Raw genomic sequence first — 23,148 nt, forward strand, 5'->3', positions numbered from 1 at the left:
TAAACTAGAAACAGAATTTTGTATTTTGCAGATACAAATTTCTTCCTGCTTTTTATCTAGGCTTATTACTTACCACCCAGCTAATTCCATCAATCAAATCTAAATCTGAGCGATGATTAGATTTTCAGTGCAATCCAGTCTTTATTTTAAAAAAAAAATTGTCAACCACTCACCTTGTGTATTGAGAATGTTTTTACTTTTTCACAATTGCAAGGGTACTAAAAGTTAGGTTTTTAACTCCATGTTTTATTTAAGAGTTTTTAGTCTTCTACAATGAGTGAGCTCATGGTCCCACTTCTGGAAAAACTAGTAGTTTTCAAAATGACAGTCTGTACCTGTGGGTATTCTCATCGAAGTTCATTTGCGCTGGTGTAAAACAAGGTAGTGAAGCAAAAGGAGCATTGATCTCCTTTACTGGTTTGAATTGAAATGTTTAAAATAGTGTAAATTTCTGTACTGTCTTTGGAGTATTCAGGGCATAAATATATTTAAAGTAGAATCAACATTTCAAAATTAAAGCATTTATGAAATTCCCAACTGTAAACATGCACTGGAAAATTGGCTGTCATTATAGTATTCCTATGAATAGGGTTGGAAGACCTTAGTTTAGTTATCAGTACTAAAAAGTCAGGCCTAAAGATACAGCATCAAAATGCTGACTCTAAGCCTACAGAGTTATAAGCCTTGGTTTGTAGCTGGCTTCGCAAGTCATCAGCCACTGTCAGAGCTGTATTTGCTGTTGGCATCATGGTAAGATGAACTTCCACCTCTCTCAGGGTTTGTTCCATAAATAAGCAAGCTGTATGAGAATTCTACCCTTTCATCACTTTTAACTAAGAAGTGATACTGGAGTTTATCTCCTATTCTGAAATTTCTTCTCCAAGTGATGGTAGGTGAAGTATAGTCACCCAAGTGCTATGATGAGAGTGGAGTGAGTGGTTAGCATCAGCTCACCTTGGGGTTCTCAACTAGAACTGTAAAACTAACTAAAGTTAGGCTCTAGTCTGACTCTAAATAGATTTAAGATGCTCAGGGTTACAGAAAAATAACATGTTCCTTTTTTGGGCCAGTTAGCAATTATTAAGTTCTAGAATATTACTGGTACCTGAAAAAAACTGAGGAGAAAACTGTTTAGAACATTTAGTCATCACTTTTTAGTCATCACTTTCATTCATGGTATAATTAATTATACCTGTAAATATTATTAGAAAGATACCAACTTTCCAAGTAATAGGAACTCTGACCACTAATTCTGATCTAAAGTTTGCTTTGAGGACGTCAAGTGTACAAGAGCAGAACAGTGACAAGCATGAAGGCCTCGACGCTAGACAAACATGAGCAATGGCCTGTGTTTGTCACTTACTGAATTATATGAGTAAAGCATTATTAAGCCTGTCTTCATCTGTAAAACAGGAATTAGACAACAGTGCTGCTAGTGATAGGAGGGTGTCAGTCAGTGGTTAATTGTAGAACTGCTTCCTTAAGAGGATTGAGTACTTTTGTTTAGAAGTTTTGGTTTACTTGAAAATCTGTAAAGTGCTAGTTTGTATCATCCTGAGAGACCTCTTTTTCGCCTTTCCAGTTATGAGTGGCATTCTCCCATAGTTAGTGGAAAAAAAAGTATGCTACTGAAGGATGCTTAAATGCTATTAATTATATGAAAAAAAAAACCCTGAAAATTCAACAAATCTTAAATAGGGATAAAATTGACCCCCGTACCACAATTAGGTTAGAATTCAATCTTCTACATTATTTGCACCTTGCAGATCTGTAAAGTGAAAACATTAACAGTGAATTCCTGAAGTAGGCGCTGACAGAGGCGGGAAATATTTGTTCAGGATGCAGTACCAAAGCAAGTAAAAAAGACTGAGATAATATATAGATCATTCTTTAAACTCAACCAATCATATATATCAAATTGAAGAAAAATTATTTTTCCTTGAAACCTGAGACACCAAGAGTCTTAAATCACAATCTATTGTAGCTATGGACAGGGCAGTTATATTTATTTCAAAACAAAAGCTTTGTTGGGCTGCATCAAATGCAGAAGAAAAGGAGTATTTAGGGGCATGGTTAAATTACCAGTGTGCATAACAGTGAGGTATGCCTCAAATAAGCCTTTAAAACTTTAAAACTGAAGTATAACATACCCATGCAATAGTATTTTTTCAGTGCTACTAATGAAAAATTAAAGCCTACACTGGAAATTTACAATATGGCAGAATTTTGTTGCTCCTACTTTTTGACCCTAATGTACAGGTTTTATAGCAGGGTCTGTGTAAAAAATTAAACATTTTCACAAGATTTTAAACATCACTGGGAAGCTGAATTTAAAGGAAAGAAAATCAGATAAAAGTACAATGCCCGTGACAGCCAACATTATGTAAATGGGCTGTATGAGGTTGTTTAGAAGGCAAGGGTTAAAAAGATAGACAAAAAGATTTTTAAAAATTATCCCCAATGTTGATGCGCTGATTTGAACATAAGTACACCAAATACTACAGCAAGGGGATACACTGCAAAAAGGTCATCTATTTACAGAACAGTGATTTTTTTTTCTCTTTACAAACAGATGTAAGAACAGGAATTGTCCACTTTTTAAAAATTCTACATTTCAACCCTCCACTATTATTATAATCCACTGAATTGCCTATATCAAAGGCAGGTTTTTGTTTTCTCCCATTTGACTTCACAAATGAATTTCCATCATTTCTTCATCTCTGTGGCCCTGGATCTTCTGAAAGGTCTTTGGGCACAGTCACAGGAAGGCTGGGTTTTAACCTATAATTAAAATGAAACCACCAGAAACTGGAGCGCTTTCTCTGGGCCCTGACCCCAATGCCCCTTTCTGTGCAGTTCAATCGTCACTATCAGACAGCGTCTCATATTGTGCGGAGAGTAGAGGGGCGGGCTCCCGCTCCCAGATCCTGGTCTGTTGGTGAGGGGCTGCTTGGTTCACAGCAGAGGGAGCACATGCAATCGGTGTTGGTGGTGTACTGCTGAGCATCCGCATGGTCAGAGGGTTATAGGGAAACTGAGTTGAGCCTGACAAAAGAAAAATTAGAGTTTTAAGTGTTATAAGCATACTTGCTGTTTCATCTAATCCAACCATTATAGGATAAGACAACACAATCTGTTTGTGTAACACAACAAAAACAAAATTAACACAACATAGAAGGGCCAAGGTTTCACCACTTAAGATTCTAGCCAATGATATGCAGCAATCAGTCCAAGTCTATAAAGGACAAATAGCATTGAATAAGCAAATGAGAGAGGGTTGCTGGGCCCAGAAGAGAAAACTCCAGGGCTGGACTAAGTGGAACTATGGAATATTAAGCTGTAACTGAAATAAAGTCAGGTTACAGTAAGATCTTCCTTGATTTTATACAACAAATGGAGTAGTAGAGTTTTCAGAAGGTAAGGGTACAAGTACCCAGGAACTTCAGACGGAGAGGCAGCAAGATGTGTGTGATCTACAGAATCTTACTGAATAGATCTACAAGTGGGACAAATGAGCACTGCTACCTTTTGTGGATTTCTAGATGGATAAATTGTCCCCAGAACACCTCTTACAGCTTAAAAAACTAAACCCATAAAACCATTTTATCAAGTAATCTCCTGTGTGGTCTTATAATACCTCCTTTACTAAGAGATATCAGAGAAGCAGCAATAAACTAATACTTATTAATTTTCATGTGGCATAAAAATTTTATAAGGGAAAAGCCTTAAACTGTACTAGTAATTATATGAATTACATCTTTTGTTTGAGACAGGTATCTTGCTATGTCGCTCAGGATGGCCTTGAACTCATTATGTAGCCTAGAATTCGCAGTGATCCTTTCGCCTGAGCCTCCTGAATGCTGGAATTATAGGTGTGCACAACCATACCCAGCTTGTTTTTATGTCATAAGGGAGAGGGGACAGTTCAGATTTTGTGTGTGTGTGACATATGTGTGTGTTTAACCTGCTAAGAAAAGGACAGCATACAATTCTCAGAAACCCTGAAATTTATAGCAAATATCTTAGTTTTATTAAAAAAGACTGTTCCTTTTTAAATCTACCATTATCACAGTTGTAAGTTTATAAAAAGGCACAAAAGGAAAACATAGTTAACCCACAGACAGATGACTTTTTAAAACTGTTTTATTTCTGATTTTGATTTTTTGGTATTTTCCAAGAGCCTTCTCTTGAGAATAGGTAAAGTTGCCTTAGAAGTAGTATTTAATATTTAGGTGCTATTCATGTAGACTGTTGCTTTGAAAACAGTAAATGCTGGTTACCAACAAGCACAATACAGAAGTACGGAGAATGGATAAGATTACTTTTTCACAGCTCTCTGTCAGACCTTGCATTAAAAGTTTGAAGATTAGGGCCGGGGATTTAGCTCAGTTGTTTCGCCGCCTGCTGTGCAGGCACAAGGACCAGAGTTCGATCCCCAGTACCAAAAAAAAAAAGTTTCAAGATTATATGCATTCAATTTCTATTCTGCAACGTAGAGCCAATTAATAAATGATACAGAAATGGGAATATAGTTTTCCAAACTATAAACATTACTGATTTTTTGCAGAAGTGATAACAAAGCATTCATACGAATTGCTTTAAGTCTCATTTTCTACCAGGTAAAACCTAGCTTCTCACCTGTAGAAGAGGGCCTGTCCTCCCAGGCCCACCCTGGTGTCTGCCTGTGGTAATCACCCTCTGAGTGGACGGAGGATACAGAAGAGGGTCTCTCAGCTCCCAGGTAGCCCTGCCCAGGAATGGGGGACTTAGACTTCCTGTTGCTGGACTTGGTGATGAGCTTTGGTTTGCAGACGCCTCCTAAAAATAAAATTCAAGTTAAATTACACTAAGTGAAAATGTCAGAATGATAGTGTGAAGACTCCAGATCCTAGCAACTGATGAGGTAATACTATTTAAAAGCCAGAATTTCACTTATGACAACCAAAACAAAGGGGTGCATCTTCATGCCATAAACTTAAAAACGTGGGAACTGAGGAAACAGAATTCCTGAAACATAAAACTTTACTGGCTAGCACAGAAGCTGTGCTAAAGAAAGGGTGACAAAATCTTAAATTCTTACTACCTACCTACTCTCTTTTACCTTATCCCCCTAATCCAAGGTAAGTAAGCAGAGGAATTAATACACTGTTTTAGCAGCAAGAGGTTAGCAGAGTTTTGGTAGCCCTTTGTATTTTCTCAGGTTCTGTTTAATTTATAAAGCTCACAGGCATGAGATACCCTTGGCTGGGTTCTAAGACAAAACATTAAAGATCTCAGATGAGATTAGAGCCTAGGTCAGCAGCACAATTTCTCCTCAGCCCCAGGAGAACAGGATCAGCATATCCCACATCCTATACAACCAATATTGTAATTCCATGACAGTCACCAGTATTATGGCCTGAACACACACTGAAAATCCGTAAAAATTAGAAACTAAGAGCAAGAAGGGGAAAATGCTTGGTTTTTTTTAGGATAGCCAGTAAATTGATAGTTTTCAAATTACATGTAGATGGGGGGGGGGGGTATTGGGGATCGAACTCGGGACCTTGCACTTGCGAGGCAGGCACTGGAACCACTGAGCTAAATCCCCGGCCCACATGTAGATTTTTTTAAAAAGCAACTTCTAATCTCATTATTTTACATAACCTAGTGAGATCTTCCAATGACACCAAAGGAAAATAACCCTTAAACAAAATTGAAACATTACTGACCTTCAGGTAATTTAGTTAAAAAAAGATAGTAGTTATCAAAAGATTAAGAAAAAGATCATATATAAACATTGTATGGTTTTAACAGGAAGTTAAAATTGTCAGACTCCAATATCTTTTTATCTGTGTCTACACAGAGACCTGTCTGGAATCTTGCTTTATCCCAAGGTAACGCTAGCTTTCTGGGTGATGTGATCACATGGACTGGGTGTGGTGGTTTCTTTCCTTTATGGGTTAAAATTATACTAAGCCTATCATTTTGTATTACAATCCTAAGTCACTTTTATTAAAAAACAAAATGAAATTATACTTGTATCAATACATGAGTAAACTAGATACAAACAAAAATAAAATCTGATACCAGGAGGGTGACATTCAGGGTAAAAAATCCTTATTTGTTATAAGGTCTGGATAAGTCAAAAAAATTTTTTAAATTTAAAGGAACTAAAACCTAGAGATGTCTCTGAACCCATGAAGACAAATGGAATCTCTCAGTGATGCATCAGAACTTGCCAATTGGCTTTTCATCAGGAAAGGCAGCAGCAGAACACTAAAATGAAAACTTTACCTGAGTGAGGTGACGGGTCCCCTTCATCCCTCCGTGCCTCACTGCTGGTCATAAGTGAGGTGCTGGCACTACCAGGTACTACTCCCACAGACTGAGATATGACAACTCCATGATCCTCGACTTTGTCATCAAAGCTTCCCATGAGAGCCTTCCTGATAATGTCTTCTAGGCCGAGATTACTGGCAGGATCAGCAAAAGAATGGCTTCTAGAGCTAACTGCGCCTGGAAGAGTACATTTCTGCTTGTTTCTGAGAGGCACATCAGGATACAGGGAAATGAACAGCAGACTGCATACACCCTTCAGCCCACTGAATCAGGTTGCCTAGAACACCAATGAGGGCCAACACAGAGGCATTCTCCATCCACAGGTAACACAAGGAAATCTGCCTCTCCTAGGAATCAGTCACCCATACTTCTGTTAGTTACTTAATTTACTGCTTTCTTCAGTTCCATAGTGTCTGCACTGTTCTTTAACAGTTTTGATTTTCTTTTTTCATTTATCTTAAGTGTTTATTGAATCTCAATTCCCTTTTGTGCCATTGACTCTTCCCTGACTAAATTATTCACTTTTACATACTAGAACAGTCCCCTCATATGTAATCAGTCTTTACTTCTTGAATTGACTATTCATACTAGTAAATAACATATTTTGAATCTTACCTGATGTAGTAACTGCTGGCAGATTGAAGATCTCAGTTCCTGGCTGAGCAGCTGCTATATTTAAACATACATTTCAGTTAACTGAGATAATCATATATGTTGATAAAGTCTCAAAAAGAAATTACTACAGTAAAATTAACCTTTATATTTTCCATGATCTCAACCTTTATTTTACATCTGTTATGTAGAGATAAAATGAAACCACCTTTCTTTTAAAAAGGAAATTGGGAAACAAAAAATTAGGTGCAGCAGAGAACACAAAACAAGTAATATAAACTCACAAAAGGGAAAGAGACCTTGCACTACTGGAGAAAATAACAAACAGGAAAAAAATCATTCTCAGAAGAGGAATCTTGGCTTTCTAGTAAAAAAGAAACTTCAGCCTCTAACTTGACTCCTAAAAATACCAGTGGGATTTAAGCAGAATGAGATTAGAGCCAGAGGAAACCCATGTTAGTGTTCAGTATGAAAAGGGCTATTTCCTTACTATGGCTAATTGGAAATTATTCTTACATTCTCAGGATATTCCCTGGATAAGATAAAAGGTGCTGCCTCTTGATTCTTTTAGTCCTGCTAACTGTGAAACTTGTAATTTGCATTTTGCAGTTTGAATGAAAACAGCAGGTGACCTGGTAACTACTTACAAAGCATTTTGTGCCAGGTGGGGAAGGAATTTGGGGACATAAATGGTGTTTCTATGGCTTCCAACTTGTTGCTTAAAATTTTAAATGGAAAAAAAGAACACAGGAAATAAGTGAGTGCCTAAACCAATGGCAACCTATGGATGAGGTAAGATTGCAGAAGGATTGACTCTTAGCCTAGGGATGACAGCCACCTGTGAAGATGCAAGAGCAAGTGTGTCTAGAAGCTTTTTGTTATCAGGTAGATTTGAAACTGACAAGAGGAAGAGGAAAACAATCTCCAGAAAGAACTATATATAAAACAATTATTCTGGGTGACAGTTACTTATGGGCCAGATAACACAGTGAATGAACTCAACCTCGGGCCAAGGATTTAGCTCAGTGGTTCTGCCGCCTGCCTCGCAAGCCAAGGACCCGATGCGTTAGCCTTATAGTTATCAGAGTTTGTGGAATAGAACTCATTTGTTTATTTGACAAATACTCATTGAGCTATTATAGGTTAAATCTTAAATTACTTTTAAAAAACAATACTGGGGATTAGACCCAGGACCTTTCCACTGAGCTACATCCTCAGCCCTTTATAAAAAATATTTTTTAGTTAAGACAGATCTTCTTGATGAATTGCTCAGTTTTCTAGGCTGGGCTTGAATTTGAGATCCTCCTGGCTTAGCATCCCAAAGTGCTGGGATTACAGGTGTGGCACCACCACACCTGGCTTAAAATTAATTTTTTTAATTAAAAATGGTCAGATGTAGATAATTTCATACAGTTCAACCAATGATAATACATATTTACTCAGAATGTATCAACATTTAACATTTTCTGAACCCATACAAACCATAATCACCTGGGTAATTTGGTAAAAATGCAGAATTTCTATATTCCTAGAGTACTGTAATTCATATATTTAATAAGTACTCAAGTGATACTGGTGTGTATTAAAGTTTGAGGACCCCTAGTTTAAGTCAGAATGTGGTATTCATGAAGGCACTGAAAAGGCAGTGGAGAAGTGTTATGCTAGGATAGACAAGAAAGCTGCTGCACTGAAGAAGTTTAGAATGTCAGCCTGATCACAACACAATTAAATGTCATTTTGTAAATAGCTTGCCATCCTCTTTAATTTTTTGTTTGGGAAGGGAATAAAGTTAAAGCTAATGAAGTATCAGAAATACCAAATGTTTTTATAGACTCTTATAAGTGGTCATTTTATAAAATGTGCATTTAATGTAAATTTTTAAAAAAATTATAGTTAAAATACTAATACAGCTGAAAAAAAAAAAAAAAAAGAATGTGGTATTACTCAGAATGGAGAATGAAAGGTAGATTCTAAGAGCTCTTTAGAAGGCAGATTTGACAGAGGAAGCCAAAAAAGTGATGGGTGGTGTAAAAGGTAACAGGAAGGGAGGAAGCAAGAACTTTCAGTGTGGGGAGCTGTCATGTAGATTCAGCTTCAGACATTTAAGCAGCCAGTAAGCTGTTCAAGAAGAAACAAGATCTGCAACGGTACATACGAAGCACAACTTAGTAGGAAAAGCTAGAACCCAGACAGAAACTTCAGAGTTTTTAGCATAAAAGTGACAGTTCGCCAGGGATTTAGCTCAGTGGTTCCGCCCCTCTGCCTTGCAAGTGCAAGGACCGGAGTTCAATCCCCGGTACCAAAAAAAAACCCAAAAGTAAATGAAAGTGACAGTTTAAGACTCCCATGTGGTTGAAATGACTCAGAAGAGAAAGGGCAGAGAGCCCTGGAAACAACAAGGGCTTGGCAGAGCAAGACCAAGCTTCTAAGACTGAAGAAATGGCCGAAGAGGTAGAGAGAAACAAAACAAAACGAAACAACAGGAGAATGCAGTATCTAAAAAAAAGTAGTGCATTTCTGAAACAGAAAAATGATTCACTTGTTAGAAGCTGCAAAGAGATCAAATAGTTTTAATGTAGCACGGTTTAAAAAGAATAAACTCATTAACTGAATTGAGACACAATTCTTTGAAGCAAAACTATCTTAGTTGCTGATGGCCTTGATCTCTTAGTTCAGTTGCCCAGTGGGGACCAAATGGTGCTTTCGGGTCCCAGAAGCTCACTAGTTCTTTAATACAAACTTCCCATTTCTTAAGTGGGGTTATTACAAAAAAACTATAGATTCTAAAGCAGTTGTGTTAGTTGTAATTATACTTCATCTCCCCTTACAGTAGTTTTTCATTGTACATTTGGAGAGCAGAGACCATCCCTCAGTCAACTCAGTGACTACTAAGTAGTCACTGAGACCTGCTGTGAAGAACAACACAAAACACTAGGTAAGAGAATCATTGTAAGTAGGCTTCTTCAGCCTGCATATGGCACCTCCCACCAGGGATTGACTTCCTTCCCAGTAGAAGGGCGAGACAAAAACTAAGAGGATGAGCATAGACCACACCAAGCTCAAACAGTTCTTGACAACTGCTTTAAATCTATACATCTCCATGCTTTGACAGATTCATCTTTGAGTTGTGAGAGAATCTGAAAATGAAGGCACTGTATTCTTATTGGTGACGTTTGAGGAGCTGTAAATAATACATGAAACTGTTGGAAGACTGGAGACAAACTCTATAATGGTATTTTCTTAGTTATTTGTTTTTTGTTTGTGTTTTTTTTCATACTGGGGATCAAACTTGGGACCTTGTGCTTTCAAGGCAGGTGGCAGAACCACTGAGCTAAATCCCCGGCCCTATGATAGTATTTTCTTAAGTACATCTGTAGGCCTGAAAGCAATTCTGATACTCTAAAATATTTATCTTTTGAGATCATCTGTTAGCACTTCTCTTTGAGATGATTTGCTGTCACTTAAAAAGTCAAATGTAGTTAAGAGCTAAATAAGTTCACAAGTGATACGGAGCTCATCCTTTTTTCTCTTTGATGTTCAACATTAATCAAAGTGGCAGAAACCCAAATACACATCCACCTGGCATTTCTTTCTTTTGACAGGATCAGAAGACTAGTAGATGACACATCGGAAAAAAGAGAAAGAGAGAAAAAGGGAGAGAGGGAGAGAAAGAAAAGAAAAAAGGAAGAAAAAGAAAGAGTAGATAGAGGTAGATCTAGATTGTCACAACTGGACTGGGGGATCATACAAGTGACCATGTTGAGTTAATAGTACAGGAGAGTTCTGAGAAACATGTGCACATTAGTCCAAAGGAAAGGTTCTGCCATGGAGCTCTGCTGGGTATTTACCAATAATCTGGCTGAGGATGCTGTGAGTACAGAATTGTTAGAAGGCACTTAGTACATCACTGGGAAGCATAGACTCTGGAATTGGAATGCCTGGGTTTGAACCACAGCCCCATTACTAGTTATGTAACCCGTGCCAGTTATTAAACCTCTCTGAGTCTCAGTTTTCTCATCTACAAAATGGAGATAATTAAATGTAGCATGTAGGGTTGTTGTGAGGTTAAATGAATGTACCTATGTATATATTTAGAATGGTGTCTAGCACAGTAAATGCCAGTTAACCTTTCACTACTATTATTATTGATGCTAATTATCTGTGTTGTAGGTGAACGCTGAACAACTAAACTGATCTAGACAGACCCTGGCAGAAAAAGTAGTTGGAATGGAATAAGTACATGTTGTCTTGCCCTGTCCTTGGGACTAGTATTTGCAAAAGCAGAGCAGAGGCGAGGTATAAATTAAGAGCAGCCCACCAGGAGACCTTGACATCTATATTTATAACAAGTGTACTATAACTTAAGTGTTTAGGTTGGCAACAAAAAAGCTAATATAATCTCAGGGTACCTTATCACACTATTTTTTGTATTACTTGGTGGAGAGCAGTTGACTTATCAGGGGTACTTAGAACCAGGATATAAGGAACCACTGACAAAATGGGATATTTACAGAAAGAAGATGACTCGTGAAACATGCCTTCAAATGTGCAAAATGTCGGGCTGGGGATTTAGCTCAGTGGTTCTGCCACCTGCTTCAAATGCGGAAGGATCAGAGTTTGATTCCCGGTACCAAAAAAAAAAAAATGTGTGAAATGTCATGTGGAGGGCATTCAAATAGATAAGACTAATACTAATGGGTTCAAAAACAAACAAAAAACTACAGAGTTAATCCAGCCAGCCCTACATAACAAAAAAGTATCCTAACATTAGTTCCCAAGGAAAATGGACAGCTTCAAAGAGGAGCAAGTTTCTGCTCACAAATAGGACTATTCTTTGTGAACTGGCAGACATCTGGGAAGGAACTTTAGGTCACATGTATTGGATAAATGCATTATGGGAGTCTTCACACTCAAGGATTACAGGAGAGGCAAGACTGGCAGTATTAATTCATGTTCCATTTGGGGTTCATGAAAGAAATCCCACTTACCCATATCAGAGTCACCTCCACCAGAGGAGTTCAACTTACGAAAAATCTCCTGCTTCTTTGATTTAACCATGGGTGATGTGTTTTCAAGCTTGGTGAAGAATGAAGGCAAATAGCTTATACTCCCTGGTGAGCGAGAATCATTCCTGTTAGGAACACAGTTCAGTCTATTATAATCATGTACTTACTGGAAACATTCCAGTGGATGATGATAGTTATAGACTACTTGGAAAACTACTGCCTCCCAATCTTGTGTTTGTGGTTACAACTTTTAGAAAGACCATGTTACCATAATCCAGTCAGTATATCATTTAAGGTCATAATCAAATAACTGTAGCCCTCAAAGATGATATTATAAAGTTAAGATTAAAATGGCAAAAATTGAGAATAGAGATTAAGGAATGAACAAGCAACAAATGAATACGATAAGAAAACTCGAACAGCTTATCATGATGCTTTCTACTTAACAACATTATTGTTTTTTCTTTTGAGAACTACTTGCTATGTAGGTTCAGACTAGCCTTGAACTCAATGGCAATCCTCCTGCCTCAGCCTCCTGAATGCTGGGATTGTAGATGTGTGCCATCATGCCTGGCAACATGAACTATTTATGATTACCATTCCAGCAGAATTTAAAAATTATTTCCTTACACCAAAGTTACAACTAGTAGCATACTTGCCTATAAAATGGTAAGAGTTCCTACCTAAGCAATTAGTTTGTTACAGTCATTTCAAGCCAGTTATCAGGTGAGCTGAGTTTAATGCACAGACTTTATATTTCATTGGCAGCTTCCAATATTAATGCATTTTTAAAAACAAGTTTCCCCTACAGTTCAAAGCAACCAAAGATCTAGCTAGAACTAGAGCTAGTAATAGAGAATGTATGGAAGGAAAGCAGTTGATGACCTAATCTGGTCACGTGGATTCACAAACAAAAAATATTATCTAAGAAAGAGAATTAAGGTGATAGAAAAATGAGTTAAGACATGGTCCCTGGTCTCAAAAAATTCATGTACTCAAGGGAAATCATGTAAATAATTATATTTAACATCATTCCCTCTCCAAAAGTAAATTTCTTCTTCATTTCATTGAGGATAGCAATATATATTTGGTTGTTTAAGAATATACACAATAAAATAATTATGGGCCAGGATGTAGCTCAGTGGTGCCATGCCTGCCTGGCAAGCACAATGTCTTAAGTTTGATCCCCAGCAACAACAACAACAACAACAAATTATACATTCTAAGAAATCCAGCAACAGTGTACAGTTAGACTTTGCTTTAAAACCAGACTGTTCTTGTCTTATCAGTCTGACCACAGGCAAATCACATTCACCTCCCAGCATTGGGGATGATTGTTATACACCAAGAAACCGAATGGAAAGAAATTCAGAGAACACAGAATACAGCATAAGGGTTAAGTAGTAGGAAATAAAACTGCGTAAACCTGATCCTGAGGGAACTCAAATGCCATACTAGTCACTTAGAGGTTGACTTGAAGTGAGTTTTAGACAAACCACTCTGGGGAAGTATTGAGAGTGAACAGACAGAAGGGGACAAATGAACATTAGATAGAGATAGATAAAAATATATAAAGCAGATCTGTTTAATGAGCCAGTACTAGTGTTGGCTCAATCAAGGGGTAACCCTGTAGGCCCCTCCAAAATAGGTTTTGAAAAAGATACAGAAGGACTTAATTTCAAGAATAATGAACAAATTTTCTTTATTTAAATATAGTTTTGCTAAAATCCACTAGCATTAGCTCACTGTGAAAACAAAGACTAAATGGTCCTCTGAGAGTCCCATCCTTACACAAAAGAAAAAAAGATAGTGACTAAAATAAAGTTTCAAGGCACTAAGCCTGCTCCCAAAGCAAGAGCTATGGCTAGAAGTGGCTCTCCTTACCTTTGCTCTGCAGGCTCCATGCCCCTCTGTGACAAGAGCAACATGCTGTCCTGTTTCTCATGCACAACTGGAACCTGGGGTGGGGAGATGGGCTCGTAGGTCTCTGAAGAGATATGACTCCTCTCTGGAGATTTTCCAGGCCTGCTGTTGTAACATGTAAATTAGATTATGTTCCACAAGAGCTCACCCTAAACAGAAACTGTTAACTCATGACTTCATTCAGGAGGAGCAAAGGCTGCCGATTTCTCTGACCAAAAAAAAACCTGACTTAGGTACTTGCTGTATACCTAGTTATCAAAAATGGTTTCTGCTGCTCTCTCCATGGATGGAGAGGCACATCACAAGAGTGTACAAGAAGGACACAACAGCAGAATCTCCCCATTCTAAAGCTTTGCATGTAGAATACTTCAATATCAGGCTCCATCCTACCCTTTGGCCAGTTGTCCGGGTGAACCCTCAAGGGTTTCACTGCTTATTTTAACTCATAACCTACCAGGTCTTTCCTCAATAAGTAATTTCTCTATTAAGGACTTAAGTATTAAACTGATCCATAAGGAGTTTTGTCCAGTGAGCCAACAACAGGCTCTAGTTAAACCATTTTAGCACTGAGGTTCTCTGCAATTTCATGTTTTTCCTCTGTATACCATATTGGTAAGGATAATGTGAGATAAATACAGTTTAGCACCCCTCCCCCCAAAAAAGTTTGACTTACAGATTGCACACACCAAGCACCACCTGTGACTTTTAACATCTGCATTAATTACTACTATAGTTAAGCATATATATAAAATATTATTCGATTATTTCCTTTCCAAATCAGCACCAAGTCTTAATTTTTGGCAACTGTTTTTAGTTCCTTTGGTATTTACCTCTGAAACTCTAATATTACATTTTTACTTTTTGATTTATTAAACTTGATACAGTATCAACTCTCTTCCATTAAAGATACAAACATTGATTTAACTTCACCACATTTTGCCCATTTTAACCTTTAGTTTATCTGTTGTTAATTAGCCAGTACTTGTGTTGGGTCAATCAGGGGTGACCCTGCAGCCCCCCCCAAACAGGTTTTGAAAAAGATCTAGAAGGACTTAATTTCACCAGGTCTCTATTTTTTTTTTCTTTTTGGTACTGGGGATCGAACTCAGGTCCTTGCGCTTGTGCAGCAGGTGGTGAAACCACTGAGCTAAATCCCCGGCCCTAGAAGGACTTAATTTCAAGAGTAATACGGGCCAGGGATTTAGCTCAGTGGTGTTGCGCCTGCCTCACAAGCGCAAGATCCTGCATTTGATCCTCAGTACCAAAAAAAAAAAGAGTAATACACAGCATACTTCAACTATCTTTTTTTGAAAAGTGAATTGGCACTCATGGCATTCTACTTCTTTTCTCTGTCTACCCTCCATGTCCCAGCATCTTTCAGCCATTTATATGTGATTTATAGCATTTACATCCTGTTCTAGAACTACAGAAAAACTCCTCTGTTTTGCTTATAGATTATGTGAACAATTTAAACTATAAATCTAGGTAATTTTACTAAAACAATGGAAGAAATGTAACATTCTTCATTCCGATGCACAAGTGTAGTGGTAATAAAATTACAAGTGAAAAAGCAAATAGATTCTCTTTTTCATAAATGCCATCAACTGCTCAAAATCTTACATGAAATCAACAGTGACTGCAGATTTCTTTAATAACTATATACTTTTTTGGTTAAAGAGAATAAACAGATTTCCATCCTATCCTTAATAGCATCCAGTTTTGCTTCAGAATACTCCTGTATGGGGTACTGTACTGTTCTACTTGTGTGTATGTTTGAAATGTTCTGCAATAAAGTGTTTTTTTAAAAGATTCTTAAAATATATTATTATTTCTGTTCTTTGCTAACTTTGAGGAGTTTGTGTGCAGTTTGGATAATCATTTCTACTGTAGATTTTTCCTTTTCATGCTCTGAGCTATGACTTCTACTCCTCTTGTTCATCTGTCCTCTGTGTTATCCAGGTACTTGCCAAATCTTTGCTCTTTTATTTCATGTTCATTCTTAGCTTTCTTATGAATTAATTCTCTTTGTGCTATTTAACTGTAATTTAACATTTGCTGATATTTAATCTACCATTTTCAAATAAAATCCTCGCCTCCTTTTGTTTTCAGTCCAAGCACAGAATATCAGGTAAGAAAATATTCTTTATCAGATACTTCTCCCATATAAAATGCTTCTTCTCATGATGCCTCTGGTGGCGTCACTTTCCCTTATTTAATGTCACCTTCCTAAAGGTTTAGTACTGCTGGCCCAACAGAAACCACTGAAAGATGAACATTTACAGGTGATTATTTTTTGTTTTTGAGACAAGATCTTACTATGTTGCCTCAGACTCATGATCCTTCTACCTTAGTCTCATGAACCCAGACATCATGTACCATCACACCCAACTTGAGAGATGAATCTGAAGGAGCACTCAATCGTCCCTAAATTACAACCAAACTACTTCATTACTCATAATAGTACAGCCAACTTTTGAATATGCACTAAAAACACAGTACCATTCCGCTGCCGGCCTCGCAAGTGCAAGATCCCAAGTTCAATCCCCAGTACCCAAAAAACAAAAAACAACAAAACAACATAATACCAAATGCCCAGACAGTGGACATTTTAACAATATGCAGAGGAAAAATCCCAATTCACACTTTCTAGGGAACAAAGGCATAAATGAACTTGTGTATGAAATTAATCCCCTATCTTGCAGATATTTTCCAACTGTTTTAACGCTTGGTATTTTACATACAATTCACAGTAAAGACCATACCTTCCCCGGGATTTGTCCACAAGATTTTCTGGCGAGACTCTGGAACCTGGTCTTTGATGGAGGACAGACTGAGATTGGGATTCTGGACTATAGTGACTTGATGTTTTAGCCCTGATAGGTGTAGACATCAAAGATGATGGTGAATTTTGGAATGCAGAAGTAGGAGGCTGCTGTGGAGGCTGCGATGAAACTTGATTTCTAGCAAAATCTTGTGTGATAATTTGCTGTGAATGAGAAAAGGAAGTCATTAAATTCAGTATGTATCCCCATGGTTTTCACTTTCTATATGAAATCTGCTTTTTGCATAATCAAAATAATAATAAAACACTTACACAGATGTGATCAGCAAGTGTGATCAACCGATGGGTCCTGGGCACCTGCCCCATCCCATCTGCCTGTGAAGAAGGGGGCAGCTGCTGTTGTGGAGATGGCGATTCCTGCTGTGGTCGATAGTGATGCAGTGGTCCTTCATACTGTATGGTGGGATCATCTAAGAGAGAACAGATAGCTGTCGTACTCCTGAGATGCCCCATCTCACTCATCAAAGATTACACATAATTCAGAAGAACATGTGAAAACAATGTTGCATGAATCTAAATACAGAACGTAGGTATCTTAGTTTTGAAGCAAAAAATATTCACCAATGGAAGTCTGAGGATTAATGAATAAAATGAATGTAGAAGTAAGCAAAGAAAATATCAATTTTCTGTATCATTCAACTATAAATAAAAGAATAATACTAAGATTAAAAGCTGTTTTTTCATCTGGGCATGATGGTTCATGCCTGTAATCCCAGCACTCTAGGAGTCTGAGGCAGGAGGACTGCAAATTAGAACTCATCCTGTGCAACTTAGAAACTTAGGAAGGGCTGGGAGATGCAGTTTAGTGCAAAGGCCCTGGATTTAATCCCCAATACTGTAAGAGAAAACTGCTTTTTGGGGGTTGCAGGGGATATAGCTCATTGGAAGAATGCTTGCCTAACTTGTGAGGGCATGGGTTCAATTCCCAGAGCCACCCCCCAAAAAGTTGCTTTTATTACTGAAATTTTAAATTGTATTTTTTTGTTAACGAGACACACAGGGTTACCTTAAAAAAAAAAAACAACTTCTTAACATGACTTAGACAAATAATAAGCAAAAGATAAGTGAAAATATGTAAATGATGGCTAAAACAGACATACTTTCTGTTTGATTTGCCTTAATCTCCGACTGATAGACCTGCAGTTTTTCCTGGGACGGTGCAGGTGAGCTGGCAGGACTTATCACCTCAATAGCATCACTAGGTGTTTCATACCTATGAGAAGATACTTCAAGAAAAGAAGTCTTATTTTAAAATGAATCCATGGAAAGTTTCAAAAGAACAACTTTTTCAAATCTATTTTCATATTTTAGTTTTTGAATTTTCAGAAATATTCAATGGCATCTAGGTTAATGATAAAACTTATTGAACCCACTGAAATGTTTCAGAGGTACCTCCACGTCCCTTATCTCAGTAGGTACACAGTTTTCTAAAATTCTGTAGACCCCTGACATCTTTTTTTTTGGTACCAGGGATCGAACTCAGGACCTTGCGCTTGCCAGGCAGGCACCAGAACCACTGAGCTAAATCCCTGGCCCCAAGATCTTTTTTAAAGCCCATAATAAGCAGTGAGATGAGGCAAAATAGAGAACAAATTTGTGATATTCTCTTGAAATCACTAGGAAAGCACTCATCAGAGAAGATAAACAAATGAGAAAGATCTCAATAGCTGATTGATTCCAATAATTCCAATTCACAGGAACAGTCTGTACAAAAAGTTTGAGGCTATAAAGCTGCTTCATTATAATGATTTTAAAGCTATAGATTATGTAACATTGTACACTGATTTTCTCATTTGGAATATTGCTGACAAAAAAATTACCCCAAATAATTTTTCTGCGCTGTATTACATTGTGAAAATAAACAGAAATGAAAGGGAATGGAAGTGAATTCACAGAAAGGGAGGATATCAACCAACTCTGGACATTACTCACATGAGAGAAGAGCCTCTTTAAGATGCAGTTCCCAAGAAAATTGAGGGGGGGCTATGCAGAGGGAGCACAGGCAGCTTTTCACAGTCCTGCCCTAGGCTCAGAGCTGAGAACTAGGGATAGGTCTAACCCACTTAGGAACCTTCAGAGAGAGCTCTTTGCATCTACAAGTACACCAAAGAGTCAGAGGAAAGGGTATATGACCTGGCTGGAAACATAAAAAACCTTAGGACAGACTCTCCTACTCTGCTACCACCTGCTCCTCTATTGCCCAACTCTTTTGCCCCCAAACAGGTCATGGACACTGCAATTATCTGGGTTCAGGAGAAGAGAAATCTGATAAATAGGATGGAAATAATCACTGAGGAACTAGAATAAGACTATAATTTAGCAATTTATACTAATTTGCAACTTTTGTATCCACTGTTAATACTGCTTATAAACATCCTAAATCTGCTGACAATAATATTCTGTCAATAGAAAGTCTGATACTGGACTGTGTACACATTACTCTTGAAGACACAAAGTGAAGCAGTGCACTTCTCCCATGGTGAGGAAGGCTCTCAAGAGTCAAACTGTAAACCACCTGCATAACTGCTGATAGCCTTTGGACTTGATATAACTCACTGTCCAGTAATAAAAATGGCAATTGTGTACAAAACCATGAACACTCAGAAATGAATCAGTAATTTATATTTTCAGACCTGCTGAAAAATCAGATTCCTACAGCAAGGTTTGGTTTATCATGCAAACTATAAGCCTAGGTGAGGTCACCACGTGTGCTAATATCTCCCCTACAAAATACCTGATCATACAACTAACGTCTTCCTCAGGTAGCAATTTTCTGCATGTTGAAAACCTATGTTTTAGTGTAGATTTTCCAAATCCCAAGTTAAAAGGAAATCTCTTCTACACTAAACACTACGCTAAACTGCTCCCTTTTAACTCTCAGCACTGGGGTAGATATGGACCAAACGAGTTACAATTAGACAAGTAGATATTGGAAGATAAGAACTACAAATTGCATACTGTTGCACAAGAAATCATTCTTTTCAGGGCCAGGGATTTAGCTTAGTGCACCATGTCTGCCTTGCAAGCGCAAGATCCTGAGTTTGATCCCTGGTATCAAAAAAGAAAAAAATCATTCTTTTCATTACTCAGTTTCTGTATGGAGATAACAGAGAGGACTACATAATTAATATTACTTCAAGTACTAATTAGCTGCTTGCTCAAATACCTAATTGTTTTTCTGGAATTCCATACAGAATTTAGGAAATGGTAAAAAAGACATTTTATTTATTTATTTATGTATGTATGTATGCATGTATTTCGGAGACAGAGTCTTGCTATGTAGCCTAGGCTGGCTCAAATTCATGGCAATCCTCCTACCTCAGCCTCCCAAGTGCTGGGATTACAGGAGTGCAGCACCATACCTGGCTAAAGAAGACATTTTAAAAAAGAAACTTTTCAACATTTTAGTGGGAAATTTAGGAATTTTTACTTGTAGAGTACATATCACCATGACTAACCAGACTGGGTCAAAATCCAAGAAAGGTGCAAAGTAAATACCAATTACCAATAATAAGGTAGCCTTCCTTTTAATAATCTAGAAATTTTGGAAATTTAGAAAAAGGATACAAGAGGCTTTGAGGGATCACCCTAAACAGTGAACCATCTCCTAGCAAATGTTTCCTGAGAAATTATACCTCAGTAGCACTGAGCTCAATGGTACATCCCTCTTCCTTCAAAAGCCTAAATATGTTAAAAAGCTCTACACTGTATCTAAACACTTTACAACTTTGGTTCTATAAAAGATGTAGCTTTCTTGTGGAAAATACATCAATAAGCTTATACTTAGGAAACAAGATATTTAAATCACCTTGTAGAAAATATATTTTTGCACTAATAAACAAAAAAACTTCCTCTGACATTTAATGTCAAGCATTAGGATTGCTTTATACCATAGAATAGTGCTTTACCTAAAGAATAAAGTAATTCTTTACTCAGATATCACATTGTGAAACTCAGATTGAGATACATACAGCTACTAGAAGAGTCTGAACTTTGAGAGCCACGTTCCCTTGCATCCTTGTCCGAGGCAATTTGCCGGGTGATGATCACGTCTATGAAGTTAGCTGCAGTAATGGTAGTCTTCCCTCGGGTTCTTAGCTCTTCCTCATATCTGGATTTTGGAGGAGGCCCTTTATCTTTCCCAGCCTCAGAATACACTACTGGAGCATGAGGCTGGGGCTTGCCACTTGGAAAGGCTGAAGAAGTGTACAGACACTGAACAGATCTCTTCTCCACCTCCAGGCTTTTCTGCTCTAGCTGCTGTTGTTCACTAACTGCTGCTGACCTGCTTCTCAAATTTTCTTCTAACCTGGCAGCTTCATGCTTACTCTCTTTTGTTTTGGAAACATCCATCTGGGGTGCAGAAGCTGCAGCATCCACAAGAGCAGCGAGGGCATCCGCAGCAGTGTTGTAACGGGAAGCCGGCAGGCCTTGGCTTATTGAAGGGCCCCCAGCAGGCAGTGGCCTGTAAATAAAACCAAATTACAGCTCTTGTGAAGGGAAGATCATTTACTAAGGTTGGGTTGGAGAGATAAAAGGACAAATTGAAGAACAAAAAAGAATAGTGGATGGAAAATCTTGACTGTGTTAAACTATTGCAGTCACAAATTTAAAAACAATATATAGTATATGCAAGAAACTGGTATATTTTTGGGTCAAAACATACATAAGAACCAGGTGTGGTGGTACATAACTGTAATCCCTGCACTCATGAGGCTGAGACAAGAGGATTGCCATGAGTTTGAGACCAGCCTGAACTACATAGTGAGTTCAAGTCCAGCCTGATCTACAAAGAAAAACAGCAAAAAACAAAAACAAAGTATACAAGGGACTGACATGATTCGTAGCTGAGCCGTTGGATCCAAAGGTGTGATTACACTGGTTCCATTGGTTCCCTGGAAAACACTGGGTCTTTGTTGCAATATAGTCTCCTGAGTTCTTACTGAAGGGGAAGGGGAGCGAGCATATCCATGGCTGCCAGGTCGGCCAGGCTGTTCTGTGCCTAAAGGAACCAAAAAAAAAAAAAAATTTTAAGGGAGAAAGATAAGACATAAAGAAGTGGCCAGAGATAAAAGACACCAACATTTATGGGCTGGTTATTTCCTAATATTCCTAAATAGGAAAGAAAAAAATAAATAAAACAAGAAACTTACCATTCTTTCTGGCCTTTGTAGAAACATATTTTCTTTCTTTCTTTTTGGTACTGGGGATGGAACTTGGGACCTTGCGCTTGCGAGGCAGGCGGTGGAACCACTGAGCTAAATCCCCATCCCTAGAAACATATTTTCTAAGCTCCTCAATAAATATGCAATAAAAGGGCCAGGGATTTAGGTCAGTGGTGCCTCACCTGCCTCACAAGTTCAAGGTCCTGAGTCTGATCCCTGATTGGAGGGGATTTCAATAAAACCTACTAGTAACTTGAAATTTCAATTATTTACTGTCTCTTCCATTTTTTGTGTCTAGTCCCAATCTTGATTACAGAGAGAAAAAAACAAGCAACGACAATGAAGTTCTAATACAAATCAGGTATGTTCATTTCTCAAATATTTCCTCAAATTTGGGTATTTTTATGATATACAACATCATTTGGGGTACAAACTCCTAAACATTATAATGAAAATAATACACTACTGCTACACTAGGGATTGGGGTTGTTTCATTGGTCATAGATCTTTTGGCTTTACTTTTTTACTGCCCTTCACAAGTAACTTTCTCTCAGCACACTTTCTTTTGTGAGAGGAAATTTGCACTACCCTTTGCAAAAGTTTGGCAATTCTAGGAACCATGTTTCAGGGTTTGATACGTTTTTGTTCACTTAACTTTAGCTCTCCCATAAGAGAGTGAGAGTTTGCTGGGGATTTAGCTCAGTGGTTCTGCCACCTGCCTCGCAAGTGCCAGGTCCCAAGTTTGATCCCCAGTACCAAAAAAAACAAAACAAAAACAAAAGGAGAGAGCTTGAACTTGATCACAAGTCCTTCAGTCAAAGGTCTTGAACTTTCATATTCTTTCCTCACTTTCTTTTCTACCTCCTCTTGTTCTGTGCCCTCATAAGAACTAACAATTTTAGCACCCACTCTTATTCTCAAAGTATCATTTTAGCTGGGGATTTAGCTCAGTCCCTAGTTTGATCCCCAGTACCAAAAAAACAAAAACAAAATATCATTTTAGCCAACAATTTTCTTTCTTTTGCTCCCTTACATCAGTTTATGTATTTTTGTAGAATATAATCTTTGAAGTAGAAATGCTAATCAAATAGCATTTAAAAATTTTAATCTCTAAAAGGGCCCAATATATTTACCAATTAACACCACTATTAATGTGACTATGTTTATTCAGAAGCTACAACAAAAAACTTATGAGTCTTTTTAAATATCTGATGAAGAAAAAAGGTATTATATTGTCTTAAGTCTACATTTTATACACCAGTGGGGTAACATTTTAAAA

At 37.7% G+C, this 23,148-nt stretch overlaps 1 protein-coding gene across 24 annotated transcripts in view; it reads right to left on the minus strand.

Annotated features, from left to right (window-relative positions):
• Positions 1-225: 225 nt before the first annotated feature.
• Positions 226-23,148, minus strand: part of Ncor1 (nuclear receptor corepressor 1) — a 164,246-nt gene continuing 141,323 nt past the window's right edge. For 17 of the 24 annotated variants that reach the window (XM_087192061.1, XM_087192066.1, XM_087192065.1 and 14 more), the window contains 11 exons: positions 21,541-21,706; positions 20,676-21,169; positions 17,805-17,930; positions 16,957-17,114; positions 16,625-16,848; positions 13,824-13,967; positions 11,922-12,064; positions 6,937-6,990; positions 6,277-6,498; positions 4,639-4,818; positions 226-3,045 (listed from right to left, as the gene is read on the minus strand). In XM_087192061.1, the coding sequence (XP_087048187.1) occupies positions 2,858-3,045; positions 4,639-4,818; positions 6,277-6,498; positions 6,937-6,990; positions 11,922-12,064; positions 13,824-13,967; positions 16,625-16,848; positions 16,957-17,114; positions 17,805-17,930; positions 20,676-21,169; positions 21,541-21,706 (2,099 nt within the window). In that variant the 3' untranslated portion in view covers positions 226-2,857. The remainder of the gene's footprint in view (positions 3,046-4,638; positions 4,819-6,276; positions 6,499-6,936; positions 6,991-11,921; positions 12,065-13,823; positions 13,968-16,624; positions 16,849-16,956; positions 17,115-17,804; positions 17,931-20,675; positions 21,170-21,540; positions 21,707-23,148) is intronic. The other 7 variants (XM_087192077.1, XM_087192076.1, XM_087192059.1 and 4 more) reach the window with 5 other exon arrangements.

The sequence above is a fragment of the Heterocephalus glaber genome, unplaced genomic scaffold (assembly GCF_053883595.1).
Source record: "Heterocephalus glaber isolate CG9 unplaced genomic scaffold, H.glaber_assembly_v1.0 deba00001565, whole genome shotgun sequence".
Lineage (NCBI taxonomy): Eukaryota > Metazoa > Chordata > Mammalia > Rodentia > Bathyergidae > Heterocephalus > Heterocephalus glaber.